General features: G+C 41.5%; 1 protein-coding gene across 1 annotated transcript in view; it reads left to right on the forward strand.

Annotated features, from left to right (window-relative positions):
• Nucleotides 1–18,096, forward strand: part of LOC117515812 (bile salt export pump-like) — a 40,965-nt gene that overhangs the window by 11,540 nt on the left and 11,329 nt on the right. Inside the window, exons 6-17 of the mRNA XM_034176545.1 lie at nt 1,538–1,741; nt 1,834–2,004; nt 2,511–2,712; nt 7,081–7,150; nt 8,358–8,484; nt 8,645–8,815; nt 8,909–9,013; nt 10,763–10,924; nt 11,249–11,452; nt 14,735–14,976; nt 15,299–15,455; nt 15,765–15,962. Of these exons, the coding sequence (XP_034032436.1) occupies nt 1,538–1,741; nt 1,834–2,004; nt 2,511–2,712; nt 7,081–7,150; nt 8,358–8,484; nt 8,645–8,815; nt 8,909–9,013; nt 10,763–10,924; nt 11,249–11,452; nt 14,735–14,976; nt 15,299–15,455; nt 15,765–15,962 (2,013 nt within the window). The remainder of the gene's footprint in view (nt 1–1,537; nt 1,742–1,833; nt 2,005–2,510; nt 2,713–7,080; nt 7,151–8,357; nt 8,485–8,644; nt 8,816–8,908; nt 9,014–10,762; nt 10,925–11,248; nt 11,453–14,734; nt 14,977–15,298; nt 15,456–15,764; nt 15,963–18,096) is intronic.

Genomic DNA, 18,096 nt, shown 5'->3' on the forward strand with positions numbered 1-18,096 from the left:
TGTCTCCTCTCTGTATGGAAAACTGAACTGGACAGCGCTCGCGACGCTCATGCACATCTGCAAGCTGGTACAAAGTCCCGAAGCTCCAGAAAAAGAAGACATTCTCGAGTTTTTCCAAGTGTCTGCTCATCATGTCCACTGATCTGAAGGAATGCTGAGCCATCACATTCATATGAACGGTCAGCAGTTTCACGATCTGATGTTGCAACATTCGTTTCACTCTGTCGGTTTGCCATCGGGCTGTTTCTGCATTTGCTCGGACCGACGTCACCCAACGAGAAATGCAGAGTAAAACGCTTTCAGGAAATGCACCTGCTGACTCGCCAAGTGAGAGGTTTAATTAGCAATAACATACGTCAACGACTACTTTGATGTTGTATTGTTGAATGGCGCGTTAAATTATATGTGACATGTCCTTTAACTGACAGACCATTCAGAGACTTGTCTATGATGCAGCATTAAGCATTACCAAACAGTAAATTACGACTTAACTGTTTACTAATCATTTACTAAGGGCCTTCATGTTAACTAAGGTATTAATTTATAAATTATTTAATAATTTATAAATTTGCTTATCATCATTAATAATGATAATAAAACACTAACTATTAATTAGCAGTTAATCAACTGTTTATTACACTGCAACCATACAAATGCTTATGAGTATATTTGTCTAATTCCTAGTCAAAATGTCTAACCTACATTTAATCCGAGATACAATCAGTAAACAAATAAAATTTAAATGTATTTTTCTGCATTAATGTTGTCATCACAGAAGTGTAAGTTACCTTTGCCAAAGGCACTGACGCAACCCCATACATGACAGAACCTGTTTTTTTAGACTTATAGCTGGTAACAGTCTGGCTAGTCCTTTAATTCTTTGGTCCAGAGGACACGGTGTCCATTTCTTTCAAAAAAGATCTGGAATACTGATTGGCAAATGACAATACACGTTTCCACTTTGTGATGTCCATTTCAGATGCCTCGTTGATGTTGCTTCTGGACAAAATTGACACAAGGCTTCTTTTTTGCACAGTAAAACTCTGTATTGTTGTGAGTGTCAAAGGTTTCTCTGTATTTGTGTTGTCTTAATTTCGAAGTGGGATCTTTCAGCCACTGTACAGCTGCTTTTAAGTCTACAAGAGGTGTACATAAAAGACCTCTTTGGACAAAAAACTGCACTTCTTTCAGGTATTCGTTTCTTTTCAAATCCTGAGATGTAAAGTTCCTTCACACACAGGAGCTTTGTTCTTGTTGCTTCAAAAATAATGATTGCCAGAGGGGGCTAGAAATACATGATTCTCTGATACATTATTCAGCAAATAGGTTCTAACAGCCTTATTTAATTTTTTTTTTATAACAATTAGAGGTCTCTTCATAGAGGTAATGCACTCATAGCTTGAATGTGAAGGTTATAGACAAGACTAATAACCCCATCATCCAAATGGCATTGTTGCGAGCAGCAAAGCAAAGTACTTTAATAGCATCATCCATCAATTTTGGCAACACGAACTGCCCTCTGTGCCACATGTCTCAGGTGACCCTCGACGGTCATGACATCCGAGGACTGAACATCCAGTGGTTTCGCTCTCTGATTGGCATTGTGGAACAGGAACCTGTGCTTTTTGCAACCACTATTGCTGAGAACATAAGGTACGGCCGACCAGGAGTCTCCATGGATGACATCATCACTGCTGCCAAAGAGGCCAATGCCTATAACTTCATCATGGACCTGCCACAGGTGAAGTTTCAGATGTTAATTTTACACAAGGTGTCATGTAACAACATGTTGGTCAACTCTATGAACTTGAAGCTTCACTATGAATTTGGCAGACATTTGACACCTTGGTTGGGGAGGGTGGTGGTCAAATGAGTGGTGGACAGAAGCAACGCATTGCCATTGCCCGAGCGTTGGTGAGGAATCCTCGTATCCTGCTGCTGGACATGGCAACCTCTGACCTCGACAATGAGAGTGAGGCAGTGGTCCAAGAGGCCTTGGATAAAGTAAGTCTGACCGTGAAATTTTGTTTTCACTACAAGTCTTGAGGCTAGTTTGTTCATTGGCCGTGGAACAGTGTGCTTAATTTCATCAGGGTCACCTGCTTTGTCTCATCCAGTGAACTAGAAACATTTTGACAGTAAACCCAAAAGGCCACGTAACTGATCTTATTCATTACAGCTTCAAAGTAATGAAAGTAATAACTTATAAGCTCTTTTATTGAGCCCTGGCTTGTGTTTGAGCTGCACAGAGACACCAAAGGAATGATTCCACTGGATTTAATTAATTTTTTGAGCAAACTTAAACCCTGTTCTCACTTTCACCAATATGCATCCTGGAAGCTCACATTCTGTCTACAGCCGTGACAATCTGGAGTGTGAAGATCTACTTCTTATTGTAAAGTGCTGTGAAACGTCTGATGCGATGGAAAAATATATTAAATGTAGTCCATTTACCATTCTACACAAACGTGATCCACCATGCCCTGTCCATTATTGTGATTTTCATGTAGGTACGCATGGGCCGTACCACCATCTCCATTGCTCACCGGCTGTCCACCATAAAGAACGCTGATGTGATCGTGGGCTTTGAGCATGGCCGCGCCGTGGAGAGGGGCAAAACCGATGACCTGCTGGTGAGGAAGGGAGTCTACTTCACCCTCGTAACTCTGCAGAGTCAAGGAGACAAGGCTCTCAATGAGAAGGCTCGACAAAGTAGGTCCAGTGTCACTTAATGTGCCTTATATTCCAACCTACCGCAAAGAACCAGGCTGGTTTTAATGTGGTGTTGTAAATCATTGTATATAAATATGGTATAGTAATGTAGTTTGAAAAATATTTTTCTTGAAAGCTCCACATAAATGAATTTGTTATTATTTTACGCCATGAAGTTATGAATAATTAGGGGTGTGGTCACTGTGAGTGACAAGTAATGTGCTGGGTCCAGCGCCCAGCTAGCATAGACAGCTAGCAGTGGTGCTAGCTGTTGTAGGTCTTGTCTGAGCTTTTTATTCCAAATGAGACTGTATGATTTGCTGTGCAGTTATTTGTACTAACAGACCATCAAAGATGTCTGTGCTCCAGTGTTCCACTGAGTGAAATTTTAGTATTATTTCATTTGTATGTTTGTATTGTATGTTATTTAAATTACTGTTCAGTTTGCAAAATATGCATTAATCAAACACCCAAAACAATTACATAGTCTGTTAAGCTTTGGTAGCTTGCTAACTAAGGTAGGTGGGTGTACTCAGGCTTCATTTGTCTGACCCAAGTCTTTCCAGTCTTGTTCATGCTCCACCCTGTCATGCTTGGCCCTGATCAGTTTGTCTACTTGCTTCCCCTTTCTTTGACCCACTTTCTGCTCCTGTTCTGTTTTATTAGCTATTTATCATGTATTTATTCCCTGTTCTATTTACTTTGGTTCTCTGTTACTTTGCATTCTTTAGCTATTGTCTAGTTCTTTTCTTGTTCTGCCAGATTGTGTTTTCATTGTTTATCATTCAGTTGTCATCTATTAATTTCTGTTGATCTTTAGTATTGGTATTTTTGTGTCATGGCTTGTGATTTTGTCATCTGGTTTTCATTTGGTATTCTTCAGTCAGTTGTGTTTTCATTATGTTATCACTTGTTTAGTTTTGCTTTAGTATTCTGTTTCATGTCTCCTGATCAGTTATGTCATGCCTCGTTCCTAGCTATGTTTTTCGGCCCTAGGTTTTCATTGTTACTTTTGTTCATAGTAATATTATATCCCATAGTAGCTCTGTTCTTAGTTTTGTGTTTCACTCCTAGCTGCACCTGACTTTTGTCTTCATCCCTCTGGCATCTCTGTCTGTGTTGTCACGCCATGTCACTCCACTAGTTCTGTGCCCTCCTCTCACACTTTGTCCCAGTCTACTTTGTGTTTTCATTTAGTCACATTCTTGACACCTGTTCACACATCTTTGTCTTTGCTTCTCTCCACCTTGTGTTCTCTTCCTTCACTGTCTTGCACAACATAGTATCTTTGTTCATTAGCCATGCCCCCTTTCTGCATCCTTCCTCTCACGTGCATCTTGTTAACACCACCTGTTCCTAATTTGTCCACATGCATATAAACCCTCACAGTCTCACAGTCCCTCGCCAGATTGTTGTCGCTTCCAGCACACTCTCCAGCCTTTTGTTCTCTGTCCTGATTAGTCTTGCCGTGTACCAGTTCCTTGCTTTGTGTTTTTGGCCGCCTTTTTGCCTCAGCCTATATGCCAGTGTTTGCCCGTGCATCAGACCCCTGCCTGGAGATGACTGCCTTTTTGCCTCACCCTGCTTGTTCCTCTGCTCCGTTTTCTGACAACCTGTGTACTGAACCTCTGCCCGAAATAAACATGACGACTTGTACCTCAAAGCCTGGTTCGGGAGTTTGTATTGTGGGTCCACCCGCTCCTGGGGTCGGACTGCCGCCCGACATGACACACCCGTTTACCCAATTTTTGGTTGAGTGGGAATTGGGTAAACAGGTAACCCCCGAAAGGCAACGGGCCCTGACGGACTACCAGGGAGGGTCCTAAAAGACTGTGCACCACCAACTGTCTGAGGTTCTGGCACATATATTCAACACCTCTCTGTCCCAAGCCAGAGTTCCGCAGTGCATCAAGACATCAAGGATAATCCCTGTGCCAAAGACCTCTGCACTATCCTGCCTCAATGACTACAGGCCAGTTTGCACTCACGCCCATCACCACAAAGTGCTTTGAGAGGCTGGTGATGAGGCGCCTGAAGCAGACCATCGATGTGACTGTAGATGAGCACCAGTACACGTACAGGTAAAACCGGTCCACAGTTGATGCCATCTCCACTGTAGTGCATCAGGCCCTCTCCCACACAGAGAACAAGGACTCCTATGCAAGGCTGCTGTTCCTGGACTTCACTTCTGCATTTAACACCATCATCCCGCAGAAACTGGTGTCCAAGCTGGTTGAACTAGGAGCCCCCTCAGCACTGTGCAACTGGATCCTGGACTTCCTGACTGGGAGGCCACAGCATGTCAGGATCAAAACCACCTCATCCTCCACCATCATCCTGAACACTAGCTCACCCCAGGGTTGTGTGCTCAGTCCACTGCTGTACACATTGATGACCTTCGACTGCAGAGCCCAGCACAATAATAATCTTGTTGTTAAGTTTGCAGACGATACAGCAGTGATCGGGCTCATTAGCCAAGGGGATGAGACAGCGTACAGGCGAGAAGTGGAGAACCTGACACAGTGGGGCGGAGACAACAACCTCATCCTCAACACCCAGAAGACCAAGGAGATAGTTGTTGACTTCTGCAGGTCAGTCCCCACCATCCCCTCCCCCCTCTACATCAACGAAGCAGCAGTGGAGATCGTCTCCTCCATCAGGTATCTTGGAGTCCACCTCTCCAACACTTTCACCTGGCACACCAACACCATGGCTGTCATCAAGAAAGCCCACCAACGTCTCTATTTTCTGAGGAAATTGGGAAGGGCCGGACTGAACACCGAGGTCCTCAGGGCCTTCTACAGCTGTGCATTGGAGAGTGTCCTGTCCTGTGGCGAAGAAGAAAGCGCTGCAGCGGGTGGTGAAGTCTGCACAGAGGACCATCGGATGCAGCTTACCACCCATTGGGGACATCTACATCTCCAGATGTAGAGACAAAGCCACCTGCATCCTCCGAGACTCCACCCACCCTGCGCACACTCTGTTCACACCCTTCCCTCTGGAAGGAGGCTGTGCAGCATCCAGGCAAAAACATCCAGACTGAAAAACAGCTTCTAGCCGAATGCTGTCAGACTGTTGAACAGTTCAACATCCACCACCAAACTGTGAACATTGCACTAACATGCACATTGTCACTTTCTTAATACTCTAACGCTGCTGCTGCTGCCGACCCTGTGCCTTGTATATATATTCTATGGCCACAGGGGTGCGCATATTGTACATTGCAAAAGTTTATACAATAGGTTAGGTTAAAAAAAATTGTCCCACACCAAGACCTGGAGAAACTGCATTTCATTCTGCCTGTAAGGGTCGAGTGACAATAAAAGTGAGTCTGAGTCTAAATTAGGCAGAGTCAGGCACTGCCTAGATGACAAGATGTAGCACTGCTTCATTTCAACTATAGCTACTCTTCATAAATGTATGGGTGATGTTGTGAAGTATATGTCCAGTACGTCCAGTACTGGACAGTATATCCAGTATATGTCCATGTACATTCTGTGGTTATAACACATAGACAGAGTGCACCACAGAGTAAAGGTGAACAGTTTTTACCTTACTGTTAACAGTGCTGCAAGTCTACACATCTTGGTGTGGACTTGTTCTTCCCAGTCGTTCCTTTCTCTTATTGCATGGTGGTCAGTGAACAAGCTTCACATGTAGCAGTTGTAACAACAAGTGATACAACTATCATAGCAGTTACCATAGCAGTTTTTTACTTTTCCCCACTGCATGCCTGTACTGCAAATTATTTGGTTCTTACCCAGATAAAAATATTTAGATTTAGGAGTGTTAGATAATTTATCTTGTTTTAAGAGTTAATTTCTTATTTTAAGTGTTTGACATGCTTAATTCAACATTTAACAATCTTAACTCAAGACATGTTGTCAAGTGAAATTATCTGTCAGTGCAGCAAGATAATTTCCCTCAGATTTAGGGTTTTTTAACTTGTTTTTAAACACCTCTTTTTAGCAGTGTGCATTTTGTGCAAGCAAAATTATTGCCTAACCATAAAACCTCTTATTTCTTAGTGCATTATCCCAATAGGAGTGAGCTAGAATCTTACGCACTCCGGCACAGTGGTTGATTTTTACTATGTTCAAAACATGCCCATGAACAATTAGATGGCTTAATCCAGCCCCTTTATGCACAACAGCCTGGATTGTGCTGATATTTGCTGCCAATGAATTGCCAAGATAGACTGCCAAGATAGGGCCCCACTGTTTTTGCTATTCTAAAACCAATTCCAACTATGATCTGAGAAAGAAAATGTACTGTAAGTTGATGTCGAAAGTTAGAAAGTAGAGGTTTATCATGATACTAGCTACTGTATTGTGTGACTCTCCGCCTCTCTTATGTGTGTTTTATTAGTGGCTGAGAATGAAGACATGTCAGAGAAGCGCAGTCTGTCCAGAGCAGGCAGTTATCGTGCCAGCTTGAGGTACCACACAAACACATTTCGGAATCGCACACTGCCCTTTATCACATTTGCTTGCTTGTGTATGATATTCCCTTTATGCAGTCATGACTGTGCATCTAAATTGGATTATTACTGTAGTCATTCTGGGGCTGAAATTGAGCAGTGACACAGCAGAAATAACCAAATTAATTTACTTAATTACCCTATTAAACTTCAACACTTGGACCATTTAGCTGACACTATCATCCACTTAAAAAATGATGCAGCAGCAAAAGAAGCTCGTGTTCCTTTATCGCTGTCTTTACAAGCACCTGAAAATAAGTACAAGGGCAACAGCAACAGTCACATCCTTCTGTCTGGATGCTGCAGTGTTATATAAGTTTATGTAAATGGTTGTTATTGAAATACAACCTTAAATCAGGAAGAGTTTAATGACAAGGCAAAGGCACCCGCAGTCATCCTTTCATTTACAGTTTTCTACTGAGCACTTTAGAAATAGCAGGTGTTTCTTCTTGAGGTAGCTGTAGCTTTGCCCTGACAGTTCTCTGGAATCCAGGATATGTGGGAGGTGATAGCTTTGTTTGTGAAGATGAAGTTTTGATTTCAGATTCTTAATCAAACCAGCCCTGGCTCGGGTAATCGGTTATGTGCTATGGGAACAAACAACATTTGCCTTCTTAAAGTTAATGATACAAAATTAAAAGCAATACTGTCATGTTCTAATGTACTTTTAATGCAAAAAAAAAAAGTTAAGAAGACAAAAATTTTTAAAAGGGCCAAAACAATGACTGTGCATGAAGAAACACCAGTTATTTGCAAAAAGCTCATTTTCATCTTATGTGACATATGTCCCAGAAGAACTGTTTTGAACTCCTGCTTCCTCTGTCGCCAGAAAATTACATTTCCTAATTTAAGTGCACTGAACTTGACATTTAAAGTTGATTTGAATTGCAATTTTAAGATGGTATTATTATTATTATTATTATTATTATTATTATTATTATTATTATTATTATTACTTTGCATTAACTTGTAAATTTGCTTAAAGTTTCTCAATCATAAATTGTCAAAATAAAAAAAAAAAATTGTGGCTTGTTGCCTTACATTTACACACTGTGGAAGTTATATTATATTGTGTAAAGTGCAACAATACATAGAAATACTGACTGTATAAAATAACTTTTTATTTTTTATTTATTTATTTATTTTTTTTACTTTTTCTCTGCAGAGCATCAATTCGGCAAAGGTCCCGATCCCAGCTGTCAAACCTCATTCCTGAACCTAACATTTCTTTCACTGGAGAAGTCGGCCCCAGGGTTTATCAAGTGCCGCAGGCGGACGAGACCAAGGTGTGTGTGCATGTGTGCGTGCACAGGACTTCACACGTGACTGGTTTAGGGAGGTCAACAACCTAAAAGCCACAAAAAGTTCAGTTTGAGTGCACCCCTCCTTGTTTAAATGTTTCTTGGCATTGTGTGGGCTTGCTTGTTTGCATGCACATTTGGAAATTCTCAGAAACCCATGACAATGGAGGACGAGGAGGAGTTTATCGAACCCGCTCCAGTTGCCAGAATCCTGAAGTACAATTTACCCGAGTGGCCCTACATGACTTTTGGATCCATTGGAGCTGCAATAAATGGGGGAGTCAATCCCGTCTACTCCCTACTGTTCAGTCAAATCTTGGCAGTAAGAATCATGACCTGATTTTCTAAAATACGGTTATTTACATGTGCATTTGTATGCATAAAGATCTTTGTTCTCTGTATTTGCTGTATGTAGACCTTCTCAATGGCTGATCCTGTTGCTCAGAGGAATGAGATCAATAATATCTGTGTGTTCTTCGTCATGGTTGGTGTGGTCTCTTTCTTCACCCAGATTGCACAGGTGGTATTCCAGCCTGCTTTTTTAGATTGAATAGGATTTTTTTTTTTTTTTTTTTTTGCTGTCTTTACCCCCTGCTTTGATTTCTTTCCTCACGTTGTGTTTGTTGGGGTTTAAATGTCTAATCAACCACCATCATGTAACCAGTAATGACTATGGGAATCTGCCATTTAGCCCAAATGACCTTGACCCAAATGACTGACCTTTGGCTGACCTTGCCAGGGTAATTCTGCATTCCACCTCAGTGTGTGCCACATTTGGTCCATATCAGGTTGCAAATCAAATTCCTTGACCTTGACAAAAATACATTTTTAAATGGTGGCAATTTTAGGGCCAGCCTGAAATTAGGACAAGGTCAACAGACAGACAGGCAAACATGACCTTGACTCCAGTGATTGACCCATGGCAAATTTGACCTTGCGGGGCAATTGTTAAACCTATCTCCATATGTATGCCAAGTTTTATTTTTTACCTTTAAACAGGCAGATAAACCAAAATTTGGACCCTTAACACAATGAACTTGACATTTGTCAGAACAAACCCCAATTCTGGGGCCAACGTTCACATACACAGCAAATTTGCTGGAAATTGGCCCAAGCACCTTGAAGGAGTAGTGGCACACACACACACACACACACACACACACACACACACACACACACACACACACACACACACACACACACACACACACACACACACACACACACACACACACACACACACACACACTGCAAGCTGTAGTATGATTTACCCATCCACCTCTTTTTCAGCCTTCCTCCTGTCTCTCCTCATGTGCTTGCATTCTTATCACTCTGGATGTTTTTGTCATCTTTTCTCATCACATGGAGCAACTGTTTGTTGTGATTTGGCGCTATATAAATAAAATTGATTTGATTTGATTTGATCACATCCAAACCACCTCAGCTTACTTTCTTACTGTAGTTTCTTACACATCTGACCTGCTTTTGTTATTCCTCTGGTTCTCATTTCTTATTTTGACTGGCTTTGGGGCACCACACATCCATCTCAGTATTTTCATCCAACACATCAAATTCCATCTCTTGCACTCCCCTCACTGCCAATATCTCAGCCCCACACATCATTGCTGGTTTTAATATTGTCTCATAATTGTGACAATTAGCCATAATTTCTGCATGATTTTCTCTCTTTATGATTTTAGGGACATGAATTATTCACTCATAGATGGATAGATGGATGGATATCTATTCACTCTTGTCACTACTACACTGTAGAAGCTTAAAGCTAACATCTAACTTTGTAATGCAGTTCTTCCATAAACTTTACAAATGTATGTCTTCTTCCTATTAATCTTCAATTCCCTGTATTCTTTCTCTACATTCTTCTTGCTCCCTTTTAATCAACACAACACAGTATCATCTGCAAAAAGATGCACTATGCGTACTGGTCTGTTATTCTTCAAGTCCAATCACCTTGAAGAAGATTTAAAGAAGATCCCTGGTGCAGATGTCCTCTACATTGAATCTGCCTCTGTTCAGGGCAAACAAGATCATTAGCATCTGATGTAGCCAAATGAACTCTTTTGTGTGTGTGTATGTGTGTGTGGGTGTAATTAAATTTTAATCTTTAACATGCTGTTTGATAATTGAAGACTTACTTCCTGTTGAGGAAGAACTATCAATGAAAACATTCCTACATCATTGATACATTGTGTTGAAGCTCATTCTAAAAGTAAACTGATCGTTTTACTTTTTGTTGTTGATTCTGCAGGGTTATGCTTTCTCCAAGTCTGGTGAGCTGCTGACCCGCCGGTTACGGCGGCTGGGCTTCCAGGCCATGATGGGCCAAGAAATTGGCTGGTTTGATGATCACAGGAACAGCCCCGGAGCGTTGACTACACGTCTTGCCACTGATGCTTCACAAGTTCAAGGGGTAAATCACAACTTTGATACAAAACTACAGTTAACTAGGCAAAAAAACAAATCACATGAATGACATTTGTAGTTTTTTTTTTTTGGAAAACTTAATTAGGAGACAACCTTGTGTTCAAAAACAGATTTTCGGGAATGTATTCTTGAAATTTGATCTTGACCTCAGAGAAAGTTGGTAAATGTTTTAGAGTTTGTTTGGTTACTAAATTAAGACATAAGTTATATGAAGAAAATTGCATTTATATGATCTGGCCAAAGAACTCCAATGTGACACGGAGCATCTTGTCAACATCATCTGTCTCTTCTTACCATATCTCCTGCACAGGCGACGGGCTCACAGATCGGCATGATTGTCAACTCTCTAACCAACATCGGCGTGGCCGTCATCATGTCCTTCTACTTCAGCTGGAAGCTCACACTGCTCATCCTGTGCTTCCTGCCATTTATCGCGCTGTCGGGTGGTTTCCAGGCCAAGATGCTGACGGGCTTTGCAAAGCAGGACAAGCAGGCCATGGAGGCTGCAGGACGGGTGAGGTGACCTTCAACCGCTGGACATACACAATTAAAGCAAAGATATACCAGTGGCAGAGCTAGGATTTTTCCAAGTGCAGGGGCCGTATTTTGCACAAAGGGGCAAAGTACAGTAATGTTCAGAATAATAGCAGTGCTATGTGACTAAAAAGTTTAATTCAGGTTTTGAGTATATTTCTTATTGTTACATGGGAAACAAGGTACCATTAGATTCAGTAGATTCTCACAAATCCAACAAGACCAAGCATTCATGATATGCACACTCTTAAGGCTATGAAATTGGGCTATTAGTAAAAAAAAGTAGAAAAGGGGGTGTTCACAATAATAGTAGCATCTGCTGTTGACGCTACAAACTCAAAACTATTGTGTTCAAACTAATAGTAGTGTGGCATTCAGTCAGTGAGTTCGTTCAATTTTGTGGAACAATCAGGTGTCCCTTATTTAAGGATGAAGCCAGCACCTGTTGAACATGCTTTTCTCTTTGAAAGCCTGAGGAAAATGGGACGTTCAAGACATTGTTCAGAAGAACAGCGTAGTTTGATTAAAAAGTTGATTGGAGAGGGGAAAACTTATACGCAGGTGCAAAAAAACTATATAGGCTGTTCATCTACAATGATCTCCAATGCTTTAAAATGGACAAAAAAAACCAGAGACACGTGGAAGAAAATGGAAAACAACCATCAAAATGGATAGAAGAATAACCAGAATGGCAAAGGCTCACCCATTGATCAGCTCCAGGATGATCAAAGACAGTCTGGAGTTACCTGTAAGTGCTGTGACAGTTAGAAGACGCCTGTGTGAAGCTAATTTATTTGAAGAATACCCCGCAAAGTCCCTCTGTTAAATAAAAGACGTGCAGAAGTGGTTACAATTTGCCAAAGAACACATCAACTGGCTTAAAGAGAAATGGAGGAATATTTTGTGGACTGATGAGAGTAAAACTGTCCTTTTTGGGTCCAAGGGCCGCAGACAGTTTGTGAGACGGCCCCCAAACTCTGAATTCAAGCCACAGTTCACAGTGAAGACAGTGGAGCATGGTGGTGCAAGCATCATGATATGGGCATGTTTCTCCTACTATGGTGTTGGGCCTATATATCGCATACCAGGTATCATGGATCAGTTTGGATATGTCAAAAATACTTGAAGAGGTCATGTTGCAGCAACAGCAGATGCTACTATTATTGTGAACACCCCCTTTTCTGCTTTCTTTACTAATCGCCCAATTTCATAGCCTTAAGAGTGTGCATATCATGAATGCTTGGTCTTGTTGGATTTGTGAGAATCTACTGAATCTACTGGTATTGTTTCCCATGGAACAATAAGAAATATACTCAAAACCTGGATTAATCTTTTTAGTCACATAGCACTACTATTATTCTGAACACTACTGTATATGTCCAGCATCCAAGCTAGGGCAGCAACCACTGATTATTTGCTCCATTAATCTGTGAGCTGTTTGATTGGTAAAATGTCAAAATGGGGACAAATGTTGGTCAGTATTTCCCTAACCCCAAGATGACGTCCTTAAATGTCTTGTTTTGTTCACAACCCAAAGATATTCTTCAGAAAGGAGGAAAGATATTGGTGGTCAAACATTAAAAATATTCACCTTTAAGAAGCTAGAATCAAAGAATTTGCACTTAAAAAAATGGCTAAAAATAATTATAATTGATGTTAAAAATGCTGTTGTCCTTTCGGCTGCCCCTTTTTTTGTTCAGGGTCGCCACAGCTGACACAGCCAGATCCACATTTGCATTTGGCACAAGTTTTACACCGGATGCCCTTCCTGACACAACTCCAGTTTTACCAGGAGAAACACACACAGCTGCCAGTGTTCCGAAGAGGTTTCCCATCCAAGTACTAACCAGATCCTGCACTGCTTAGCTTCTGAGAACTGATGGGATCAGGCTGACACAGAGCAAACCGGCTGCTTAATTGATGATGAAAATAGTCGGTGATTAATTTAGTAGTTGTTTAGGCCTCTCTAGTCGAGGCACAGTTCCCTGTTCAGTATCATGCAGCACTTCACTAGTCATTTCTTTGCTGTTGGCTCCAGTTTCAGGACAAATACATCATTGAATATATTTTGCAGATTATTCATTGTTCAAACAGTGTGTTGTTTTCTAAACCATAAAAAATAAAAAGTCAACAATTTTCAGATTTCTTTTAAACTGTGGTGCATAGATTAGAGGATTTATCCAGCTTAATGGTGCATTACCGCCACCTTCTGTTCTGGAATGGTATTCACAGTAAGTTTATGCATTTTGAGTGAACAGGGGCACTTCAGGGGCCAACCAGATTTCAGCTGGGGCCAGTGCCTCTCTAGCGCCACCCCTGGATCTACCCCTGAAACGTACACATCCAAGCAGGGCTGCACGTAAAAACCCATAATGCTGCAACATGGAACCGTTTTCACCCACCTATGGTGTGTTTGATTTGAAAATATCACAGCTGGAACATTTAAAGGGACAAAGTCAAAGGGTTATCCAATAATACAGCTGCTCTCTCAGCTGGGAAGTGACATCAGATGACTTGTCTACTGAAGGTAGATAACAGATGGTCTGACAACGGAGTCTATTTTGGGCATCCGGGCTTCAGCTTTTTCTCCCACATACTGAAGGCACATCTGTGGATAGTTGTATTGTATTTGGTGTGATGTAATTTGCTGAGTTAGCCTTTGGAATGCCGGTTCCAGGCTTCAGATCCAAGCAAAGCTGCTGCTGCTTATCATGCAGACAATAATAGGCTTATTAAATAGAAAAAAGTTGAGGACAGTGCAGCAAGAGCTGTCAAGTTCACAGTCAAAGAAAAAAAAAAAAAATATATATATATATATATATATATAAAAAGTCAAATAAGGGTGAACTTTCTTGACACAGTTTTAGTTTTAATGATCTCCCTGCAGTGACCTCACCCTTGTGAATTTCCACATAAAGCAGATTAGATTAAATTTTTAATATCTTCACGGGAAAATTGGCTCAGTTCAGCAGCAGAAAATTGGATATAGATAAGAACAGAACAAACACTTTATCATATTCCCCCTCAGATTTTAAAGATATTTGTTCAAGTTCAATGCAGCTCTACCAAATCCTTGTTTGCAGTGTAAGAACACTGCACTTTTTCAAAAGAAGAAAACCATAAAGCATAGGGGGCGCTGTTTTGTGCCTGAACATTTACAAAGGAGTGGCCCATAAAAATCATGAATATTAAATGCTTATCTAGTCATGCTTTGTGCTGTTCAATCTCCAGTACTAATAATCCCAACATGAATCCTTTTCAGATTTCCGGCGAGGCTCTGAACAACATCAGGACCATCGCCGGTTTGGGGAAAGAGAAGAAATTTGTCGAGATGTTTGAGGCCCAGCTGGATGATCCGTACCATGCAGCCTTAAAGAAAGCCAACGTGTACGGCGCCTGCTACGGTTTTGCCCAGTGTGTTATCTTTTTGACGAACTCTGCCTCCTATAGGTTTGGAGGCTACCTTGTTCGGCAAGAGGGGCTTCATTTTAGCCTGGTTTTCAGGTGAGATGATAAGTGTTAAACACACGAGCATTTTGGATATGAGATTTTCTGACAGTATTTCAGTGCATTTGAATGTAATGCGCAGATTTGCATTTCGTGTGTATGGCCGCTCTGTCCAAACAGAGACTGTATATATACTGGACAAACCCGTCATCCGTAGGTTTTCTAAAGAGCAGGTTTGAAAGCCAAATGGGGCCAACTTCTGGCCAACCCATAAATTAGTAAAAAGGTGGAGCATGAGCACACACCCAACTCATTTTAATGAAGAGAACATATTTCCCTGGGGGGCGAGGATTCCATTCCATTTTTGTTTCTCTCTCAGGGTCATCTCTGCCATTGTCACTAGCGGCACAGCCCTCGGAAGAGCCTCTTCTTACACCCCAGACTACGCCAAGGCCAAGATTTCGGCTGCACGCTTCTTCGAGCTGCTTGACCGTGTGCCTAAAATCAGCGTTTACAGCGACAAAGGAGACAAATGGGTATAGACGGCATGCACAGGTTATGCACAATGACATGCAGAGGGCGTAAGGAAATCTTGGCTTTTCATCACACATTCAAAAGGAGATGCACATGCAAAGTTATTATCTACATTCCTTTTTAATTTTACATCCATCATGAGTGAGTCATATATAGAATGAAGGGATAGCTCAGACCAGTGATAATGTCTGCACAATAAAATACCACATGACTTGCCTGACCTACTTTTTGTGGGCAGGAGGTGGTGCCCTTCTCACACAACAAAAACAAGCCTAACCCTTTCATTCCTCTGCCCTTCCTCATATTTTTAGGATAACTTCCAAGGGAACATTGAGTTCACTGACTGTAAGTTCACCTACCCCACCAGGCCGGACATTCAGGTCCTGAACGGGTTGAACGTGTCCGTGAAACAGGGCCAGACGTTGGCCTTTGTGGGCAGCAGTGGCTGTGGGAAGAGCACCAGTGTGCAGCTGCTGGAGAGATTTTATGATCCTGACCACGGCAAAGTGGTGAGGACACACAGCTGAGCACTATCTATCTGTCTGTCTGTCTGTCTGTCTGTCTGTGAATAAATAATGAATGAAATTCTTCATTTATCTTAGGAGTGCACCAGTAACATACAAATAAATTATTAAAAAATCATACATTGTGATTTCTGGATTTTTTTTTTTTTTAGATTATGTCTCTCACAGTGGACATGCACCTAAGATGAAAATTTCAGACCCTTCCATGATTTCTAAGTGGGAGAACTTGCAAAACCGCAGGGTGTTCAAATATTTATTTTCCTCACTGTATATATACGAGGGCTGTCAATAAAGTAATGGTCCTTTTTATTTTTTTCAAAAACTGTATGGGTTTCATTCATATGTTTTTACGTCAGACATGCTTGAACCCTCGTGCGCATGCGTGAGTTTTTCCACGCCTGTCGGTGACGTCATTCGCCTGTGAGCACTCCTTGTGGGAGGAGTCATCCAGCCCCTCGTCGGAATTCCTTTGTCTGAGAAGTTGCTGAGAGACTGGCGCGTTGTTTGATCAAACTTTTTTCTAAACCTGTGAGACACATCGAAGTGGACACGGTTCGAAAAATTAAGCTGGTTTTCAGTGAAAAGTTTAACGTCTGATGAGAGATTTTGAGGTGAGACTGTCGCTTTAAGGACTTTTCACGGTGCGAGACATCGCTCAGCGCTCTCAGGCAGCGTCATCAGCCTGTTCAAGCTGAAAACCTCCACATTTCAGGCTCTATTGATCCAGGACGTCGTGAGAGAACAGAGAAGTTTCAGAAGAAGTCGGTTTCAGCATTTTATCCGGATATTCCACTGTTAAAGGAGATTTTTTTAATGAAAGACGTGCGGACGGATCCGCGCGTCGGGACGCAGCCGACGCTGTGCGGCGGCACAGGAAAAACACCTCCGTGTTGATAACCATTTGTAAAATCCTGGCGGCTTTTGATGGCTTTCAGTGGAGTGAGTATATGAGAAATTGTTTAACAGGCAGGACATGTTCCAACTTGTCCTTAAGGCTTTCAACAGAGGTGTTTTTCCTGTGGCGGAGCGTCGCGTCGGCTGCGTCCCGACGCGCGGACCCGTCCGCACATCTTTCATTAAAAAAATCTCCTTTAACAGTGGAATATCCGGATAAAATGCTGAAACCGACTTCTTCTGAAACTTCTCTGTTCTCTCACGACGTCCTGGATCAATAGAGCCTGAAATGTGGAGGTTTTCAGCTTGAACAAGCTGATGACGCCGCCTGAGAGCGCTGAGCGACGTCTCGCACCGTGAAAAGTCCTTAAAGCGACAGAATCACCTCAAAATCTCTCATCAGACATTAAAATTTTCACTGAAAACCAGCTTAATTTTTCGAACCGTGTCCACTTCGATGTGTCTCACAGGTTTAGAAAAAAGTTTGATCAAACAAAGCGCCAGTCTCTCAGCAACTTCTCAGACAAAGGAATTCCGACGAGGGGCTGGACGACTCCTCCCACAAGGAGTGCTCACAGGCGAATGACGTCACCGACAGGCGTGGAAAAACTCACGCATGCGCACGAGGGTTCAAGCATGTCTGATGTAAAAACATATGAATGAAATCCATATAGTTTTTGAAAAAAATAAAAAGGACCGTTACTTTATTGACAGCCCTCGTATATATATATATATATATATATATATATATATATATATATATATATATATATATATATATATATATATATATATATATATATATATATATATATATATATATATATATATATATACACTCAACAAAAATATAAATGCAACACTTTTGGTTTTGCTCCCATTTTGTATGAGATGAACTCAAAGATCTAAAACTTTTTCCACATACACAATATCACCATTTCCCTCAAATATTGTTCACAAACCAGTCTAAATCTGTGATAGTGAGCACTTCTCCTTTGCTGAGATAATCCATCCCACCTCACAGGTGTGCCATATCAAGATGCTGATTAGACACCATGATTAGTGCACAGGTGTGCCTTAGACTGTCCACAATAAAAGGCCACTCTGAAAGGTGCAGTTTTATCACACAGCACAATGCCACAGATGTCGCAAGATTTGAGGGAGCGTGCATTTGGCATGCTGACAGCAGAATGTCAACCAGAGCTGTTGCTCGTGTATTGAATGT

The sequence above is a fragment of the Thalassophryne amazonica genome, chromosome 1 (assembly GCF_902500255.1).
Source record: "Thalassophryne amazonica chromosome 1, fThaAma1.1, whole genome shotgun sequence".
NCBI classification, from domain to species: domain Eukaryota; kingdom Metazoa; phylum Chordata; class Actinopteri; order Batrachoidiformes; family Batrachoididae; genus Thalassophryne; species Thalassophryne amazonica.